The sequence below is a fragment of the Propithecus coquereli genome, unplaced genomic scaffold (genome assembly GCF_000956105.1).
Source record: "Propithecus coquereli isolate 6110/MARCELLA unplaced genomic scaffold, Pcoq_1.0 Scaffold10, whole genome shotgun sequence".
Lineage (NCBI taxonomy): Eukaryota > Metazoa > Chordata > Mammalia > Primates > Indriidae > Propithecus > Propithecus coquereli.
The window spans coordinates 14,331,750-14,352,320 of record NW_012133858.1 but is presented as its reverse complement, the minus strand read 5'-3'; the positions used below and the strand labels follow the sequence as shown (position 1 = coordinate 14,352,320).

Below are 20,571 nucleotides of genomic sequence, written 5' to 3'. Positions count from 1 at the left end.
CACGTGAGCACCTTAGTGTTGATCAGTTAGTACCAATTTGATGGCGAGTACATGTGGTACTTATTTTTCCATTCTTGTGATACCTCACTTCGAAGGATGGGCTCAAGCTCTATCCAGAATTATGTAAAAGTTGCTAGATCACCATTGTTTTTGTAGTTGAGTAGTATTCCATAGTATACATATACCATGTTTTATTAATCCACTCATGTATTGATGGACACTTGGGTTGTTTCCACATATTTGCAATGTGTAAAAAGATATCTTTATTTATCTTCATTCTACATTTTTACTATAAAATATTGTCACATTTTACGGAAATGAATAGAATGTAAAATGATTGATATATTGGTTGATTATTGATTAAATTAAAAGCTTTTCCCAGTGACTTTATATGACAGGCAGGGCACATGCTGGATAGCTGTCATCCTAGGAATTAAGCCATTAGCTATTCCAGATCCCACCTGGAAAAACCAAAATCATCCCAACACAAAGGCTATGGAAGTGCCTCCATGACAATCAACGTCCTTTTCCTAAAGAAGCTGAGATTTCAGGCCTTGTTCCCTGACTCCGGATGAGACCAGAACCAAAGCACCCCCAGGCTCATGCCAGGCCATCCCCATCTGGCTCCCCTCCCGCTCCGGCACTCACACTGGCCACACTGTGGAGCTCCCGGCACTGTTCTTCTGACAGGACGTTATCCAGGAGAACCCTCTGAGTCCCGTTCAGCTGCTCTGAGTTGTAGACAAACGTGATGTTCTCGTAGAGAAGAGGACCACCTGAAAGGTCACAGCACGTTGTCTTCCCTGTTACTTCTGTCCCCAAGGAGGGAAGCACAAGCACCCCACAGCTTTCAACATGCAGTTTGACAGAGTCAGTTTCCTCATCAATATTTAGGAATGCAAAGACAAATCACAAATTAGGAAGCTTGGAAAACATATTAGGGGTTCAGGAAAAAGAGACAGATGGCTGACTACCAGGTTTCCCCATAAATTCATAAAACTTTTTACATCTGCATGGTATTTTGGGGATGGATAAACTAATTTTACATTTGATTCCAATGATGATCCTGAAAAGTAGATGGGTATCTCATAGGATTCTCCTCTGAGAAGACTTACCCTTTGCTGCACTCTCTCATTTATACCTCTATTACAACAACACAGGCAAATATTTGACTACATGTTTGTGTTTCCCAGGTGTGAAGTACACACCTCAGTTTCACTGGTATCTAGAGCAACGCCTTCACCAGGTGATTCAGGTAGTCACATGCAAGTCACCTGACTCCTTCTCCAGTCTTCTTCCTACTGCCTGACTGACTATAAGTGGTCTTGCTTTTGGAGTTTTTCTCTGCACAGGAGGATTATTTTGTGTTCCTTTTTCTGCACAGGAGGGTTTCCTCTAGGCGCCAGCTCTCTCCCTGGAGAAATTAGCTTTACAAAATTAGCCCCATGTAGGCTCTTCAGAGGGTGATGCTTTGGGGTCACATTTTAGGTTGTGAAATTACAAAATCCAGACCTGACAACACCCTTTCCTCATAGAGTAGGATTGAAGGACAGAGCCTCGGATGTTGAGGAAATCTTCAGATGTAGCAGAATGCAAACATCTTGAGCCAGAAAACTGAACAGAAAAGAAAACGGTGCTGTTTATACCCATAAGGTTCCTAATATGCACCTGTCCATAGCACCGGCTCACCAAAAAAGGACTGGGAGTGGGAAAGGCACACAGCTCCTCCCTCCCCGCACCCAGTCTAGCAAAGGTCACCAACATGTTGGTCTGACACACATCCGTTAGGAAGAAGAGACAATTGAAATCTTTATAAAATGGATTAGTTAACCTTGGGAAAAGCACTAAGTCTTTAGTCTAGTCAGGAAAAAAGATTCACTACAGCCTATGATTAATGAAATATTAAAAGAATGAGACAGTGTTTCTCAATCTAGAGTAATATATGGTTATCTGTTAAAGCAAAAGGTTTTTTCCCCCTCTAAGGAGCTCCAGTACTGACAAATTATTTTTATTGTAATTTTACTTTCATATAGTATGCATTACTTATTTTTATAGTTTTATACAACTATAATACCAAAAACAATTTATAAGATTAAATGAAAACAAGACCATAAAACCAACTAAAGTCAAATTAACAAAATTAATGAAGTGGTTAATGCTACTGTATGAAAATAAAAAGCCACATTCGATAGGAATATCCTACTAATGGATCTGGACTAAGTTCTTTTGAGCTAGCATTCTTTACAGTACTTTTGGTGAAATTGCTATTCTACCACAACTTTTCTCTATTTAAAAGACTACAAAATTTTAGTGCACCATGATGAATTTTTGCCTTCATCTGGTCCTAATACATTATTTATAAATTCATCCTATTTAATTTTTTATTAGTGTTTAACCATCGAAATATTATCAACGGGTGCCAGTATGACCATAACTGTACCCATACTCATTGAGATATGAAATCTCATGGCAGTACCTGACTATCAAGTGGTCATTCAGATGGTCCACTAATTTCCTCTTTTAATTTTCTAAACTGTTATCAAAATTTACAAATACAGAATTTCTTGGATTCCAAGATTATATCCTCAAGTTCCAATTTCAGTATCTCATCTTTTGGTTGAATAGAACACTATAAATGTTTTTTCTACAGTTCAATGTTTATCAAATTTTGCTACACTGAACAGATTTTTGGAAGTACTGGATTAAGTAAACTATAAGAAGACTTCTTAAAACTTTTAATATGTGAGGAGGGCTTATGAGTCCCCTAAGCAGTGACATAATAGGTAGCAGTTCTTAACTTTAATTGGACACGATACCCACTCTTCCTCCCTTGTTCTCTTCTTCCTTCCTTCCCCCTTTCCTCACTCCCTTCCTCCCTCCCTTCTCTCTTTCCTTCTTCTGTCCTTCCTTCCTTCCTATGGCAGAGAGACTCTAAGGTGGCCCCCAGTGATCACCTTCTCCTGGTATTTATACCCTTGTGTAATCTGCTTCCTACAAGTATGGATGGGACCTTGAATTTGCTTCTGATCAGTAGAACATGGCAAAGGTGGTAAGATGTCACTTCTGTGATTATGTTATAAAAAGTTACAATTTCTATCTTGATAGTAGACTCAGTCTATTGCTTTTTCAGCTTATATGCTTTGATGAAGCAAGTGGCTGTATTGGAGAGGCTCACATGGCAAGGAATTGAGGGCATCCTCTGGCCAACAACCAACAAGGAACTGAAGGATGGTAGTCTAACAACCTTTTAGAAGCTGAATTCAGCCATCTAACATGGAAGAAGTCAAGACTCAGAAGAGACCTCAGCCCTGGTCAACAACTTAATCGAAGCCTTGCGAGAGACACTGAAGCAATGGCCTCAGTTAAGTTGTCCCCAGATCCCTGACCTGCAGAAACTGTGCGATAATAAAAGGATGTTGCCGTAAGCTGGTATATTTGTGCTAATTTTTTATACAGCAATAAAAAAGAATATCCTTCCTTCCATAGAACCTCGTAGCATGGAACGCAGTTTTGGAAATGTTGCTCTTTGTAGCTGATTCAGGTTCATAGTCAAATTGAGGTAGGCCTTCCCTCAAATATTTGGAAAAGTGAACAACATACTCTACTCCAATTTAGAAATATCAATATAAGCATTCTTCAACAAGAAAGATAAGACACTTGTAGGTTCACTGAAAAGCATTTGCTAATATAAAATGCAAATAGAAATGGCAGAGGGAGGAGGGATTTAGTGAACTGCTGGTTTATAATTTACCAAGTTTTCCTCATTTTTTATATTGAAGGTGTGTTACCATAAATATAGTCAGCTTATTTTCAAAATAGGATTTTTAAAGGTAGTAAAAGTAAAACATTTAGAAAAACGACTACCACTTGTAAGTTTTGTGTAAGTGTTGTTGTTATTGTTATCATTATTATTGAAATAATAAACTATACCTAGAATGCTGTACTAAGTTCTGATGGAAGCATTTTAATAAGCATATGGCATAATGGACCATGTTTAAAAGAGGGCTACTAGAACATTGACAATTCCCCTAACTCTGCCACAAGTAGCATGAGAAGATCAGGTAAATGAAGAGCACAACATGGCATCTTAAATATCTGAATCTTAACAGGTACAGGGAGAATCTCTATTAGAAATCTGCCTTTCAGGTACCTAATGTAACTATTAACAAGTATAGAGTTTCATACAGAGATTTCCTACACATATATTTAACAGAACAACCAATCACTCATCCACTAACCAAAAGAAAAAAAATAAAAAGGAAAAAATAAACCCTGTCATTCAAAAGACAAGTCAACCAGCCTACAGATGACTAGTAGCACATCAGACAGAGGAAATCATTAAAAGGAAAATAAAAATGTAGTCCAATAAGTTGTGGTTCCTGGGGCCTGATTTGATGGCTTCAGCCAATTTTGAACCACAGCTCAAGAAGATTTAGTTAAACAACTTAGTTCTTCTCTCATTCATAAAGTATGTGCCTGGCTCTGATTCTCTAGTTGTGACAGAGGGCTCATCTAGAAAAGTACTCTTTTGTGCTCACTGCCTGTGGCTCATGGCAAGAAGAATCATTTTGCCAAAAATATCATAGCATCATAAAAGGCATGATGGGGCTGTGCAAACTAACAAGCCCTTTCCAGTTTACAAAAACCTTTTATGGTCACCATCTCAAAAAAGTTATTATCCTTCTTTTACAGATAAAGATCACAGGGCCCAGAAAGATTGAGTCTCTAGTTCTTCTTTACTGTGCAGCACATCAGACTAAGAAAATCCCCAAAACTAAGTCTCCTGATTCCAAGTTCAGTGTTATTTCTGCTATACCCCCACTGGCTCTGGAACCATTATGTAGCACGACCTTTGGAGAACTGGTGGTTTGACAGGAGACTGGACAAGTGAGAGAAATGTTTTTAGTAAGCTACCATGCCTGGTCCATTGACTAGAGTCCCTGTGGGATGCAGCTGAGGTCACTCCCATCTTAATGCTTAGGAGCTGTCCAGTCTGAATACTATAATAATAAATACTGTGAGGTAACCACAGTAGATGACAATCTCTTTGCGGAAGATGAGAAAAGCTGAAATATACTTTATTTTGTGATGCATGAGTCCTTGCCTCCCTGACATCTGCTTTCAGCAAGACTAAGATTTGAAAGCATTTTCTGGTTGAGAATCTGGCCTTGTTCTACCGTTGTTCTTAATTTAGATCCTATTTATATCTCTGATGACTGGACGGACGTCCTTCCAGTTGTAGTGCAATAAGAAACATGTTTGCTTTTTGTTCCTGGTTCTTCTCACGGAACCCCTATAACCCTTGCCATTTCTTGGGTGATAGGAGTGTCTTTTGCTATTTATAATGGGCCTCTTTTGATCATACTTAAGTTTATGCTAATGAGGTGACTTAGGGTAGGGCCCCTAAATAGATCCAGGATCATGCTGGTCACCAGAAAGATCAAGTGATTAGAGAAGTAAAACTTTCAGCCTCACCTATGGACCTCTGGGTGTGGGGTTGCGCTGGGGGTTGGAGATTATGTTTTATAAAAACTCTTAAACAACAAGATTTTATGAAGTTCCAGGTTGTTGTGCATGTGTAGATGCTGGGAAGGTGGTTTGCCTGGGTAGGGCATAGCAGCCCCCACCCCATACATGGCCATATGTACCTCTTCATCTGGGGTTTCATCTGTATCTTTTATAATATTCTGGATAAAAAAAACAGTAAACTTAAGTGTATTCCTGAGTTCTTTGAACCATTCTAACAAATTAATCTAATCCAAAGATGGGGTTGTGGGAACTCAGGTTTGTATCCAGTGGGTCAGGAGGTTGGTCCAAAGTATAGGTGACAAGCTGTATTTGCAAATTGGCCTCTGCACTGGGGGCAGTCTTGTGGGCTGAGCCCTTAATCTGTGAGACATGACACTAATTTCCTGGTAGATAGTGTCAGAATTGAATTGAATTATTTGACCTCCAGTTGGTATCTGTTGGAGAATTGCTTGATGTGTGGAGAATTCCCCCCACACACATCTGGCCACAGAAGTTTTCTGTAGTGAGTGTGAGAGTATAGCAGGTAAAAACTATCTGTTTTTTCCTTTAGACTGGTAGGTTCTCAGGGAACATCCTAAGATCCATTAGCCAATTCAACTAAGAAAATTCTGCGGAAATAGTAGATTTTGGTAACCCAAAGAATCATAACCATTCTTTGTCACATATAGTCTTCTGTTCTACTCTTCCCATTAGCCTTCCTAGTCAGTTGCTAGACATCAGATTCCCTGGTAGCCAGGAAAAAAAAAATGCTTTGAAATTTGGCAACTTTCCTGGAGTTTCCCAAACATTACAGCAAAGTGCTGTCTTATTGGCATGAACTTCCTGGGTGATTTCTCAGCTTAAAAAGCAACATGAACTCTGGCTGACCATGGCTCTCTGGCACTTGTAAAACAGCTTAGGCTTTGTGGCTACAAACCGAGGCCCAGGTCAGATTAGATGAGCATATTATTCTGTTTACTGCTTCAAACTGACTTGGAAGCTAAGAAAGGAAATGGATGGGAAATGTAAGAGGTGTAGAGAGCCAGAAGTTTTCAAATCAGCTAGAGGAATGTGCTGACAAGGTCTCTTGGGGGGAAAAAAAAGTACTGCACTTCTTCTCAATGCGGGTGTTTGAAAGCTTCTTTTTATGTTGCGATGATTTAATCAATAAAGTATATATTTTACATGTCTAGATCCTTCTGTTTTATGCAGCAGGTGAAGAAGAGCAAATAGGATTCCAAAAGTCTAGGTTCAAATGTCTGCTCAACCTGTTATGAGCTGCGAGACTTTTGGAGAAGTCACTAAATCTTCTTACATAAGACAATACTAGCATTAAAATAAATGGTGTGTAAAATTGGGGGAAAATTGTAAAACATACAGAAATAATCATAATTGTTAATAATTACTACTGCTGTTAGTACTACTATTGCTAATAGTTTATTATTATAGCAATGTTTGGCTTTATTTAAAAACAATTTTTGGCAATACTCCACCTGCATCTCCACTAATTTTGATCTTAAATCTGTGGGCGCATAATGTTCTGTTTGCTCCATCTTTGTGCCTTTGCTCTGTTTGTTTTACTCACTAGAACGGCTTCCTCCACACCCCTGTCGAATCCATCTTTATTTTACTTTCTCGTAAAGCCCTGCTCAGATCTATGACAGTAGGTTAGTTAATCTAAGCATCTATCCCATGTGACCTGTCTCCTTCCCAGGTTGCTCCACTATGTAGTCTGTCCCACACTATCTAGGACTCACTATGCAACAGAAGTAAGTCTTATGACCTTGCTAAACCTCAGGTATTCTGAGAATGGAGATGACCATACAGTCTCTGCCTAACTAACAGTGTTCCTTAGGAAAGAGATGAGTGAGTGAATTTTGAAGTACTTTTGATGGAAACCAAAGGTAACAATATACAAATCTAAGATATTCTTGTTTATAAGCCTTGCTCTCAGACTATTATGAATTATAGTGTTTAGTTCTATCTTTATTTTCCAAAGAAAGTAGATTCTGCTTTGATCTGGATAAGAACTGGTCAAGCTCTCTCCTCCCTTTCTTTTCCTTTATGGAGTTAAAATGCACAAGTACTTACCCTCTCTTAGGTCTCGATCTATCTTGAGTGATAACTTTTTTCCCATTGATAATCCATGAACTTCTGTCCCCTCCACGTTCACTCCTGAAGGGACCCTGCCCATTCAAAAAAGTTGAAATGGCAATTTCACATTGAATAAAGATATTCAAAGGCAAAGAATATTTTACCTAAGTAGTCTGTGATTATATAGTGTTTATTTTTGCTGTACATAAGTCCACCCATCTTTCAAGATCAAATTAAATGTCATTGCCTCTATGAAGTTCTTCTCTATTTCCTCAGTGAGTATGTTCTATTTCACTCCTCTAAATCTTCTTAACAACCTTTATTACAGTTAGTTATATCCATAACTTAATCCCCTTCAGATTAGACTTTATTCCCAAAAGAGCAGGACAACAATTTTCATGTGAATCTCTATAATGCTCAGAGTATCTTATTCTGCCTTGACCATGGGGTGTCTCACTGAACAATGGTTGAACTGAAATAAATTACATTTTAATGTAATGGTTACTGACTATTCTGAGAAAGAATACATGGGTTTGTGTCAAATTTTGCAAACACACAAATGAGAGCAGGCTGTTATTTTCAACATGTACAGATTTAAGAAATCCAAATGTGCATAGACATTCTTGGATGTCTTGCAATCATTTTAGGCCACTCAAGAGTTGAGTCCTTGAAGCCTAGTGAAAGACCTCAAGATCCTGAATAAGAAGATCTGGATTTGTCATTCCCTTGTAATAGGACTCTAAGCAAGTTGCTTGCCTTGTCAGGGCCTCATTTTCATGATTTGAAAATGAATAGTCTGGACCATGTGATCTCAAACATGTAATTCAAATGTTTTATGAGTTTGAGTTCTTCAAAACATGTAAATTGACTTCTATCATTTAGAAAAGGAGTTCTCTTCATTTCTGATTGAGTTATTGACACCTAATACCTCATCTTGCAGTAAAATTTTCTGAACTTCTTAATTTCAAATAAATATGGTAAGGGAATTTACCATCAAAAGGAGCATTTCATAGTTTCTATTAATAAATCAAAAACAGCATCCAACTTACTCAGATTTGCAATCACAGAATGTCAGCACTCAAATATCACCTGACTCAACCCTTTCCTTTCAGGAAAAAAACATGAGATCCAGACAGAAGAAGATACGTCACTCAGTATCATACAAAAGTGACAGGAAGAACTGGGACCAGGATGTAGAGCTCCTGGTTTACAGCTCAGAACTCTTTCATTAATAATTATATTTTCTTGCCTATTTCATAGAGTTAAGTTCCTTATAAGAGGTTATGACTCTAAGTATTACTTCTCATTAAGAATAAACAGTTTGTGCAGGCCGGGTGCGGTGGCTCACGCCTGTAATCCTAGCTCTCTGGGAGGCCGAGGCGGGCGGATTGTTTGAGCTCAGGAGTTTGAGACCAGCCTGAGCGAGACCCTGCTTCTACTAAAATTAGAAAGAAATTAATCGGCCAACTAAAAATATATAGAAAAAAAAATTAGCTGGGCATGGTGGCGCATGTCTGTAGTCCCAGCTACTCGGGAGGCTGGAGGAGTAGGATCACTTGAGCCCAGGAGTTTGAGGTTGCTGTGAGCTGGGCTGACGCCACGGCACTCACTCTAGCCAGGGCAACAGAGTGAGACTCTGTTAAAAAAAAAAAAAAAAAAAAAAGACTAAACAGTTTGTGTTCTAAGTGGAGGACTTACCGATTCTCATCATGTCGTCCTCCATGTCTGATCCAATAATTCTGTTTTAAATTAAAAAGAAAACACTAATTTTGTCACTGAAATATCATTTACAGAAATAAGGCAAAATAAAATAAAATAAAATATATGCAAAACATTCAAAAGACCTGAAATATTAGGAAACTTGCATGTCATATAAAAATATAATATATTTTTATTTAAAAAATTAATAAAAAGGAAGGCTAAAGTTGATGCAAGTTTGATAAAGAAAACATAGAGCACAAATGGGTTAAAAAATAATATGTAATTAGCTTGAGATTCCATTTTTTTGTCCAAAAAAATGAATTAGAATTTGATGGCACAAAGATATTTGAAAGATCATTGAGTCCAACTCCTTTATGTTTTATGAATAAAATAAGCAAACAAAAAATGTTTAGCTTGAGTAATCATCTATACAGGTCATGAAGTAAGTAAGTGATATTTTCTAAGGTCACTTAAGGTAATGCAATTTTTTAAAAATAATTAGGATTAGATACAAATATGATAGAAATGTTACATTAGAAATATTACATTAAAATTAACCTAATTTCTAAAATGACTTGAAATAAATAAAAAAAAGTGTTGCAAATAGGATATATTACAATGATTATAATGATTTTACAAACATGTACATAATGTCATTTACATTATACAAAAAACTTACATATTAATAGTAACCAATGGATAAATGAACAAAACCCATGCCCAGGTAATACAAAGAAAAGAAAAAATTATTAGCAATATGTGAAAAGGCTTATTTTGCTGGTCATCAAAGGAATACAAGTTAAAACAACAATGATGTATCATTTTTGTACATAACATATGAGTAATACAAGAGATTTTTAAAGGTTATTTTTTATTGCTGAGAAATTTGTGGTAAACTGGTACTTTTATGCATTACTAGGAGCAATAATGGTATCAGAGAAATCTGTGAGGAAGGCAATTTAGGTTCAGAAACTTTAAAACCTCATATCCTTTGATGACAGAAAAATCCCACTCCTGGAGGTGCATTCTAAGGAATAATATAGTTCAATAGAGAGAAAAATGCTTAATGCATTAAATACAATAGAATAGTCAGAAATAATTCAAATGTCTAGCAGCAGGAGAAGAATTAATTTATCTATTGTACATCAATTCTATATATGCAGCTAAAATAATTTTTAAAGCAATACAAATATAGAAATTGCTTATTATACCTTCTTAAATAAAAATCAGAACACAAATCTACTTATACCATAGTACTAGGTCTGAAAAAGATGTGTCTTCATACAAACAATGATAAGAAGACAACATGGAAAAGTAGAGTAAAGCCAGCCCGAGGGGAGGTAGGATTGCGACTAATGGTGTTCTTTCTGAAGTCTCTTAAAGGTTTAGGTAATAAACAAGCATTAAGAGAAAAATATAAAGTGTCACACCCAGAACTTGAGAAAATAAAACAATCTTAGGGCAAATGAATCATATACAAAATACTTCTACCAAATATATTTGCTTTTGACTTTGGATCTCAGTGATATAGACGTATACTAATGTGTCTTACAGTTCATCACATCTATTGAGTAAATACCTCCATGCGCCCAATTTTTACCTCAAGGAGGGCATTACAATCTTCAACAAATAAGTGTGGGTAATAAAAACATAAATAAGAATTCCACTGAATAGTCTGTTTAATAAACATTTTCTCTCTGCTCTTTGCTCTTACCGGTTCAGTGTATGAAAATCCCAGCCCCTCTGCAGCTGATTTTATCAGTTCAGATTCCAGTTTATGACGTTTCACAAACATTGTCAAATCCTAGAGAAAAGAAAACGAGGGAAAAATTTTATTTAAATAATAGGTAAGAGCTATGATAAATGTTCAAGTAGAAATATTTCTCATTGGATAGTGACAAATGAGCTAACGGAAATATTCAGAGCTGCAAAAAATGTCCCTATCTCAACAGATTTTCACAAGCTAGCAAGTATGAGAAAAATATGCTTCTGGCATGAATAATTAAAGTTTGAAAGAACTGAGTTCCAGAACCTTTGCAAAATTGTTGGATATCTTTAAGATCCACATTATATTTTTATCTGTTCTCCCAGAGCACACACAGGATAGTTTCTTCTCGGAACTTCTCAGTCTCACCTCTCTGGCCTCAATGGATGCTGAGTCAATGCTGTCATCCAACAGACTCTCATAGTAATCTACGTTGTCTAAGACATCGTCATCATCAGGGTGGCACAGAAGATAGGCTTTGGCACACTCCAAGGCTTTTGCGTATTCACCAACTGAAAAACCAAGGAGTTGCAGCATTAGAGTCAGCTTAGGTCCACCCAAAGGAGTTTAAGGAGAGACTTCAACATGTCTGCAGAGGTTAGCATCAAACGTGAGTAAGAGGGAAGACAAATTGCTAAACGGGTAAACTTAGGTAAAGGAGGGACATGATTTCAGGTATTCGAAAGGTATTACCTGTAGTCTGCTTTGGTGCCAGTTGTTTTACATAAAATATCAAAAGTTTCTACCTGAAGATGTTTGTTGACAACTTTCAGTATTTAATACAGATAAAACATTTTTGTACTCAGTTTGAGTTAAGTAAATATCCTAAGGATGATCTTCTACAACAATGATGTTCCACTTTGTACATAACGTATGAGTAATATAAGCGATTGTAAAATGTTATTTCTCATTGCTGCAAAGTTAGTGGAAAATTGGCACTTTCATGCAAAGTCCTTCATAGAGCCCCACATGTTCTGGAGGATCCTCTTTTAGCCCCTCACTATACAACTACAGCAACTCCAACAGTAGCAAACTACCAAAAGGAACTAACAAGGATGTTTCAGCTATGAACTCTCTGTTACAGAAATACTTAGCTATTATAAGAGGAATTTTTAAAGATGGTATGTTTTGTTTCCAAATAGGTCACGATATTAGATTTCTTTTAAAAGAAATTTCCTCTACATATATGTATTGGCTCTGATTTTTAAAAATAATGATAAAAATAAAGCAGCTCTCTCCTTTGCATTCCCTGCTCATGACTTGAGTACGTAATCTATTGTTTGCCATCAGTGCCAGGAGGATGAGTAATGTTTTGCTTTTGGAAAGGGAGAGACTTTGCCAAAGTATCTTCCAAATGTTGGCTTGAGACATTTTCCTATTATTATCTTAAAAGGGAAACATTTTCTTTACTACTGACCTCTATACGAGGTAGCCTGATGCTGGAGCTAGTGAGCAATATTAATATTAATAATAACAACAATGAACCAAGTATTATGATAGGTCACTAAGCTAGGTGACTTTAAGCAAGTTGCTTCTTTACAGACTGAAAACAGTAGACAACGTGATATCTAAGATCAATTTCAACAATCTAAATTATATTAATTGCTTTTAAACATCAGAAAAAATGCTCAAGCTCTCTCTCTGTATAGGATGAGTGGAAATTAAAACTATATTTAGATATTTATTTTCACCTGATAGATTTGGGGAATGTCTAAAAATTTTATAATATGTTGATAAGCAATGGAAAATGTATTCCATATGGAGGAAAATTTGGCAACATCTATCGTAATTACAAATGAATAAACCACTTGACTCAGTGATTGTACTTTTAGATATTGATCCTATAGATATTGTGTACAGATGTGAAATGACATATGTAAAATGTTATCCATTTGAATGTTGACTGTCATAGCAAAAGATTGAAAACAATACAATTGCAAATCAATTAGGAGACACACGAAATAAATTATAGTACAGTGATATGCAGATATAAAGAAAAATGAATAAGGAAGATCTCTATGTACCGATACAGTTAAGTTGAACCATATAAAACTGCCAAAATCTCTTTTTTGACCCAACGAAATGGTAATTTCATGGGTCTAACCTACTAAAATGAATTTGACATGTATTAAGTGAAGCAAACAATGCAGAGAATAGTGTAAATAGTATGCTACTTTCTGTGTAAAAGAAAGGGAAATAAAACTATGTGTATATTTGTTGTTTCTGTAAAAAATTTTGGAAGTATAAGTAAGAAACTGGGTTGTAGGGCATGAAACTGGGTTGTGGGGACAGGGAAGAGAGGGAAACTTTTTAAAGTATTTGGTATTTAAACCTTGTGAATATGTTATCTATTAAAATTAAGTTAAAAATTAAGTTTAGAAACCATATAACATGTCAGTTTATTATAATTTTTCAGAAAATCATCACAGCATTAAATTCTATACTTTTCCCACTTGTGGTTTGACCTTCTGTTCTTCTTGTCCAGAGCTGCAGGGATGTGAGATGAGACAGAAAATGCATAAACCCTCATTGCTTTGATGATAAACTGAGGAAAGCAGACACTGAATTACAAGAATGCAATGGCTGTAACGCTGAACCACAATCCCGGTAGGTCTTCACAGAGGCCCTATGCTTTACCTCGGTAGTAGGCAAACTGCAGGTAATCGTAGTGCAGAGGGAGGAAGTTCTCTATTGGCGAGAGGCGGCCAGGGCGGGTGGCAAGTTCCCTCACGCATTCATGCTGACAAACCAGCACCTGCATGTAGTGATCTGGAAGACAAGAGCCAAGAAATGTGTCCCTCTGCTCTGCTGAAAGCCCAGATGCAAAGTCAAAGCCAGAGATACACAAGGCGTTCCTCACCTCACCGAATTCTGAGAGCAAAATTTTGACTATCATCACTTTGTGATGGTAAAACCTTTTTACAAAGACAGCAAGTGACTTGCTAAGGTCTCTGGTCCATGATCACTAGAATAGTGGTAAATCCCAAATGCTTGGCTCACGGTCCTTTCTCCTTCCTCTATGCTGCGCTCTTCCCTTTCCATATGCCCTTCCTTCTACCCCTCCTGAAAGGGACATAGGCCATTTCACCCCACCCAGGTCCACTTGAATGTCGACTTTCTCATTTAACAACTTTGGGGCCTCTCTTTGGATACTAAGATGGCCTGAAGTGCCCTGGAGTCAGGACTGGACGTTCAGAAGCTGGTGATGTTAAGGAACAGTTCAGAGAGAGGAATCTCCATGTCTGAGGAGAGTTCAGGCTGAGAATGAAGCAAAATGCTCCTTTTCTTTGTTAACATTTCAGGCCAAACTTTCCTAAAGAAGTAATAAAAACATTATTCCTTACATCTGTTTATCAGTACTCTACCCAGTTATAAATGAGTCCATCACCTAAACATTGAGTATTTGAATGCCAAGGAATGGTAAAGTAGGGAGAAGGATTTTAACAAGCATTGTTCTGTTCTCTTTGCTCCCCTTTCTATTCTTGCCACTCTTTTCTCTTATAAACGGGGTGAGGATCCTGACGCGTAGGGGTTTTCATACCCCTTTTAGCTTTAGGTTCTATCTCATCAAAGCATAAGAGGAGGAAACACAAGTAGCTAATGTACCAGGGGAAAAAAAAAACACTGTCTGCATTTTTCCTCAACTTTGATTTTCATAATGAAGATGGAGGTACTTTTCCAGAAGGAGAATTGTTCATTCATGCTTGTGCCGAGTAGCTTCCCTTGAGGAGGATGATAAAATCGTTTGACTTCATGGCTGTACAATTTAATTTAACACAACTGCCTTCTTTCAAAAGGTTCTCTGTTTAGTCAGAGTTTGGCATGGATCTCTGTGATCTTGCAGAGGGGCCCCCAAAACACAACAGGAAGGAAATGTGTATTTTCTGGTGTGGGGAAAATGTGCCAGTTTCACATAACCTGGCTAACTCAACCCTACATAGCACAGCCAACAGAATCCCTAAAGTCCACTGGTTATTAATGCCAAGTGGGCGATGTGAAGGGAAGAATGGTCTCTATTTATTTAATTAGCATGTCTGAAATAAACACCTAGCTGATTTATTTCTTAAGGAAAAAACAACAAACAACTTTCAACTATTTTCTCCTACTTAAGTGACCATTTGCATTCCGCTTTACCTTCTAGTACACACTCCTTCTAATTCCAAATGACAAGAAAAAGGGAAGGGTGAAAGTCATACCCACCAAGAACTCAAAATCTGAATGAAAATATTTTCAAAGCAGGATATGAATAGCAGCAAAATGAGAATGACAGAATGATATCCTTTAGAGCGTCATCAAGCACAGCCAGGAATAAATAACTGCATTCAGGAGTCATTTGTATTTTTCTCCAACTGAAGTGTCTTTTCAGACTCTAAAATTCAAATATTCTAGCTTTCTAATGCATTCTGTATTTTGAAAGCCAGTTTAACTTCTAGTTTAGGACAATTTTGAACCAGTCTAGAATTTACATAGTGAGAGTTGTCATATTACTTTTTATTAGTTGTATCCCTTGCCTTCTTTCTATCTCAAATGCCACTGTGCAATGAATACGTTCTAATAATTTTGAGATCCAGTACACTTGTGTGGGAATATTTTTAAAATTTTCCTTTTCATGATAAATTGGATAGGCTTCAAATTCTCAAGAGGACTTACCATATTTCTGTAATTGATAATATTTGGTTTGGATTTGAGGGATTATGACTCCTTTTAAAATTGTTTTTCTTTATTGGAAGTTGTGGTGTGGATGGTGGTTGTGTTAAAAATTAAAGAACCTGAGCTGAGAGATTTCTATTCTTTTCCAGCAACCAATGTGCTGCGGTGACATTGAGCAAATCACTAAATGCTAATCCGTGGGAAACCATCAGTCAACTTTCCTCAATCAGATCTAGGACATTTGCCAAACTGTTCTGTGGCCACTGGTAGAGGCAGGTGTAGAGGTGAAGGTAAGGGTGATAGCAGGGCACCTCTGCCCACAAAACCACAATGTAGCTAAACTGTAATAGAGGAAAAGCCTGCCCATTCCCAAATAAAAGATTAAGTGTGGAGACAGACTCAGCAATTAAAATGTGAAACACACATACAATTGACATTCAAATGAGCAGTGCTCACAAAAATGCAGGCAAATTGATCTGACAAAGACCCAGGAAAACACTTTTTTTGGAGGGGGGAATCCTCAATAATCCAGATAGTTGTATTGATTTTAATTGAATTGAGTTGATATAGGGTATTTGAGGGTGTCACAAATTGGACGTTTGACATATTTCAGTTTATTGACTTTTTTAGTTTACTTCCTCATCTAACTTTTGATAGCTATCTATATTCCTAATTGTCTCTCTAAAAAACCTTAACAATTTATGAGCTACATTCTTAAAAACATGGAGTATTACTAACTCTTTTTTTTTTTCAGGCTAGTAAAGTGAAGCAGTAGGAGAGGAGAAAGAACAAAAAATCTAAGTGGCTGTGATCAATGAGTTGTAGACACTACTGCATTCAGATCAGCCAAACTCCTTTCATCTCTAACGTGATGGATGGATATGTCATCTCCTTCATGTATTCATTCATCAACCGGTTCATTTAACCAATGTTGGCTAAATACCTACTCTTTGCCAATTACTGTACTTGGGCCCTGAAGATTGAGTACTGAACAAGTAGGGCTTTAGGCATACGATAGAGGAAAACAACATTTTGAAGATCTGCAAATGGAAATGAGCATGGCATATTCAAGGAATTAAAAGAAAGTGCAGTAGGTGGGGAGAGAAGGGGGATGAAAACATATACAAGTACCCTGTCATAAAATCCTTATTAGTTATGGTTTTAATTCTAAGTGGAATGGAAACCACTGGAGTGTTTTAAGCAGGTCTACGAACAGAATTTTGTTTTTTAGATACTGCTTTATCTGTGTTCTGAGAAAAACCTGAACAGGACGTGAGGAGCAGCAAGGAGGCATTAGCTGTCAATTTGAGCGTGGGTGGTAGCAAAAGGGATGGAAAGAGCCAGGAAGTCTTAAGTGCTATTAGCAGGTAGCAACTAATAAAGTTGGGTAACAAATCAGATCAGAGTAGAAATGGAGGAAGATGGATTGCAAGATAACTTCCTGGGATTTGGTTTGAGCTACTAGGTGAGTAGTGCTTTCTTGGGAGACAGAAAACATTGGAAGTTGGGGAGAGCAAACTGACTTCATTAATGTGCATTTTTATGCGTACATTAAATTGAACATTGTTTTTCATATATGTATGAGAAACTTGGAATACAATATGTGCTCAAGAAATATTTATTAAACATATATTATTGTAGAAATTAATTGCCTGTTTTTCAATTATGTAGGCATTAAAACTATAGGTATTAAATTCATGAAAGCCTAAATTCAATTTGCAGCTTCACTATTGTCACATTACTTAATCTTTCTGAGATAAAAATTGCTCATTTAAAAAAGGGAGAAGAGAGTAAATAGCAATAGTATTTATCTATGAGGAGCTGTTTAGAGATTTAAAAGAGATGTAAATATTTAAACTGCTTTGTGTGTTATAACTGCCACATACATGTTGGTTATCATTATTACTACTAATTAGGAAGTAAATTACTATAACTAATAATAATTTATAGTCTCTTTTTAAATATGAAGAATATTAACTCTTTGCCTATAAAATATTTTGCAATAAAAATTTTCTATTTGTCATTTGTAGATCAGCTTAGTTTATTATATAAATTTGTATTTATAAATCTCATGTAAAGTCTATAATTTTCTTCATTTTTTCTTGTTTTTTGTCATGCTTAGAAGAGCTTTCTTCTCCTAGTATCATATTAATACAAATAACCTCTTGCATCTTCTTCTAACATTTTAATTTTTTTACATTTATATTGTTAATACAAATATAATTTGTGTATGATGTATAGCAGAGAAATTACTTCACCCCTAAAAATGGTTAACTAGCCAATCTCCCCAATTACTGTATAAATATAAAGCATACTACCTACTATTTTAAATTCTACTTTGCAACATATTAAATTTTCATTATATAATAAGAGACTTTTTAAAATAAAGATTATACAAAAGCATTCACTACTACATTGTTTATAAGAATGAAAAATTACAACCTCTTTAATATTCACCAGTAAAGAATTGGTCAAATAAATTATGATATACCCATATAATAGAACATTACCCAGCCATTAAATACAAAATGGTAAATCTACATATACTTACATGAGAAGTCCACAACACATTGTTAAGCATAAAACAAACAAATAAAAAAGTTGAAAAACAATGTGTACAGTATTGTCCTATTTTTATAACAATTGAAATAATAATTCTAAATAAATACATCAATATTTGCATATTCATCTGGAAAAGTTTGGGAGGACAGTCACCAAAATTTTAACTACATAAATTTATCTATAGGAAATAGAGTGAAATAGACATATAAGAGTCTTTCATTTTTACAATATATACTTCTATATTGTTGGAATACTTTTAAAATTGCATATAGTACTTTTATAATCAGGAAATAAATATAAGGAAAAAATAAGCTTTACCTGCAATGGCTTCATACAGACCACCTTTATATCCTAAATACTCATACTCTTCAAATCTCTGAGGCCCCTCACATAGGGTTCGGCATTCCATATCTTCATTGAAATATTCTCTTAAAGCTTGTTCAAAGTACTTGATGGCCACCTCAAAGTCATCGGCCTCATAGTGTTTAACTCCTGCATTATAACTCTCCTGAAGAAAAAAAAAAAAAAAAGCATTTTCAAGGAGCAGAATATAGGCAGATTTGGGATCATTTAAGTATGTGGAGTATGAACTCCCGTGCTGTGGAGGAATAAAGAAGAATTGTACCAGGAGATAAAGTGCAACTTTCCTGGATTCAAATAACTGTAAACAAGAGGTGACTTACTTAGCAAGTAGAGTGCAATGGGAACAATGAATTTCGTTTCTTTCTCAGAACACAGAAGACAATATTTTTTAATCTCTTTGCCCATAGGTAGGGCAACATAACAAGTGCAGGACAACACGTGTGGGTGGAAGTGACAGGCCTTGCCAAATTAAAAAAAAAATGTCTTCCATATAAAATTTTCCTCTCCTATTCTCTGCAATGAGTTTGGAGGCTGCACATTGAGCCTGGTGATGTTCAAAATTGGCGGAAAAAAGCTCTTTCAACATGTGATTTCAAGTAACATCTCATCTAAACAAAGAATTATGTGGCTTTTTAAAAACCCACTTTGAAAAGTACAAGGTACAATGGACAAACCACTGACTGGGAACTGGAAAACCACAGCGTGACCTTGAAAAATTCACATTGGCTTCAACTCCCAGGTGTGGAATAGAAGTGTTGGAGAGGAGCTGAGGCTAGCAAGGATTACAGGTATTTTTATGATGTTCTAGTTTTCACAACCTTATACTGATTTTGTAAGTTAATTTCCGTTTTCTCTCAATTCTTAAATTTTTAGTTGTTTAGTTTTTTAATTTTAGTTTTAAATATTTAATTAAAACTTTAAAAAATTATCTTAATTTTGTCAGCTGTGATAATTACAATATTTCATCCGAGAACTCTGAAAGTGTAAACAGGTTACTGGAATTTGAGACTCAATTTGAGATATCCATTCATATGAAATGAATGGAACAGAGCTCCCTGTGAGAATCGTAAGGACAGGAGTTCCCAGAGCTCACCATATGTGGTTTGGCTTCTCGATCTACCAGTTGGAATGCTTCAACCCCAGCCATCATTCTATAATTCTCGATGTTCTGCTGCATTTCCATGTGCTCAGGGTTGGCCATGAAAAATGTGTGGGCTGCTTCCACTGCTTTCTCCATCTGGTTAAGCTATAGAGAGAAAAAAAGGAGCCAAATGAGGGAAAATATTTCTAAACCAGACACAGAGAAATAAAGAGATCAGTCCAAGGTCTCACAGCTTGAAAGTGGCAAGACAACATGCAGAAGAATGAAACTGGACCCCTATCCCTCACCATATAAAAAAAAAATCAACGTGGAGTAAAGACTTAAATATAGGACCCAAAACTATGAAAACACTAGAAAAATACATAGGGTAAATACTTTGTGACATTAATCTGGACAAGGATTTTTTTGGATAAAGCTTCATAAGAATAGGCAATAAAAACAAAAATGTATAGATGAGATTATACCAACCTAAATAGCTTCTGCACAGCAAAAGAAACAATCAACAGAGTGAAGAGCTAACCTACAGAATAGGAGAACATATTTGCAAACTGTACATCTGAAAAGTGGTTAATATCCAGAATATATAAGGAACTCAACCAATTCAATAGCAAAAATAAATAAATAAATAAAATAATCCAGTTAAAATGGACAAAAGACCTGAAGAGACTTTTTTCAAAAGAAGATATACAAATGGCTAATAGGTATATGAAAACATGCTCTACATCACTAACCATCAGGAAAATGCAAGCCAAACCCACAGTGAGATATCACTTCATTCTAGTTAGAATGATTATTACCAAAAAGACAAAAGATAATATGTGCTGGC

General features: G+C 36.2%; 1 protein-coding gene across 1 annotated transcript in view; it reads right to left on the bottom strand.

Annotated features, from left to right (window-relative positions):
- Window positions 1–19,887, bottom strand: part of P3H2 (prolyl 3-hydroxylase 2) — a 51,479-nt gene extending 31,592 nt beyond the window's left edge. Inside the window, exons 1-8 of the mRNA XM_012639931.1 lie at window positions 19,737–19,887; window positions 18,599–18,788; window positions 13,706–13,837; window positions 11,438–11,580; window positions 11,018–11,107; window positions 9,301–9,341; window positions 7,600–7,694; window positions 649–776 (exon numbers count right to left, since the gene is read on the bottom strand). Coding sequence (XP_012495385.1) covers window positions 649–776; window positions 7,600–7,694; window positions 9,301–9,341; window positions 11,018–11,107; window positions 11,438–11,580; window positions 13,706–13,837; window positions 18,599–18,788; window positions 19,737–19,880 — 963 coding nt within the window. The 5' untranslated portion in view covers window positions 19,881–19,887. The remainder of the gene's footprint in view (window positions 1–648; window positions 777–7,599; window positions 7,695–9,300; window positions 9,342–11,017; window positions 11,108–11,437; window positions 11,581–13,705; window positions 13,838–18,598; window positions 18,789–19,736) is intronic.
- Window positions 19,888–20,571: the final 684 nt, after the last annotated feature.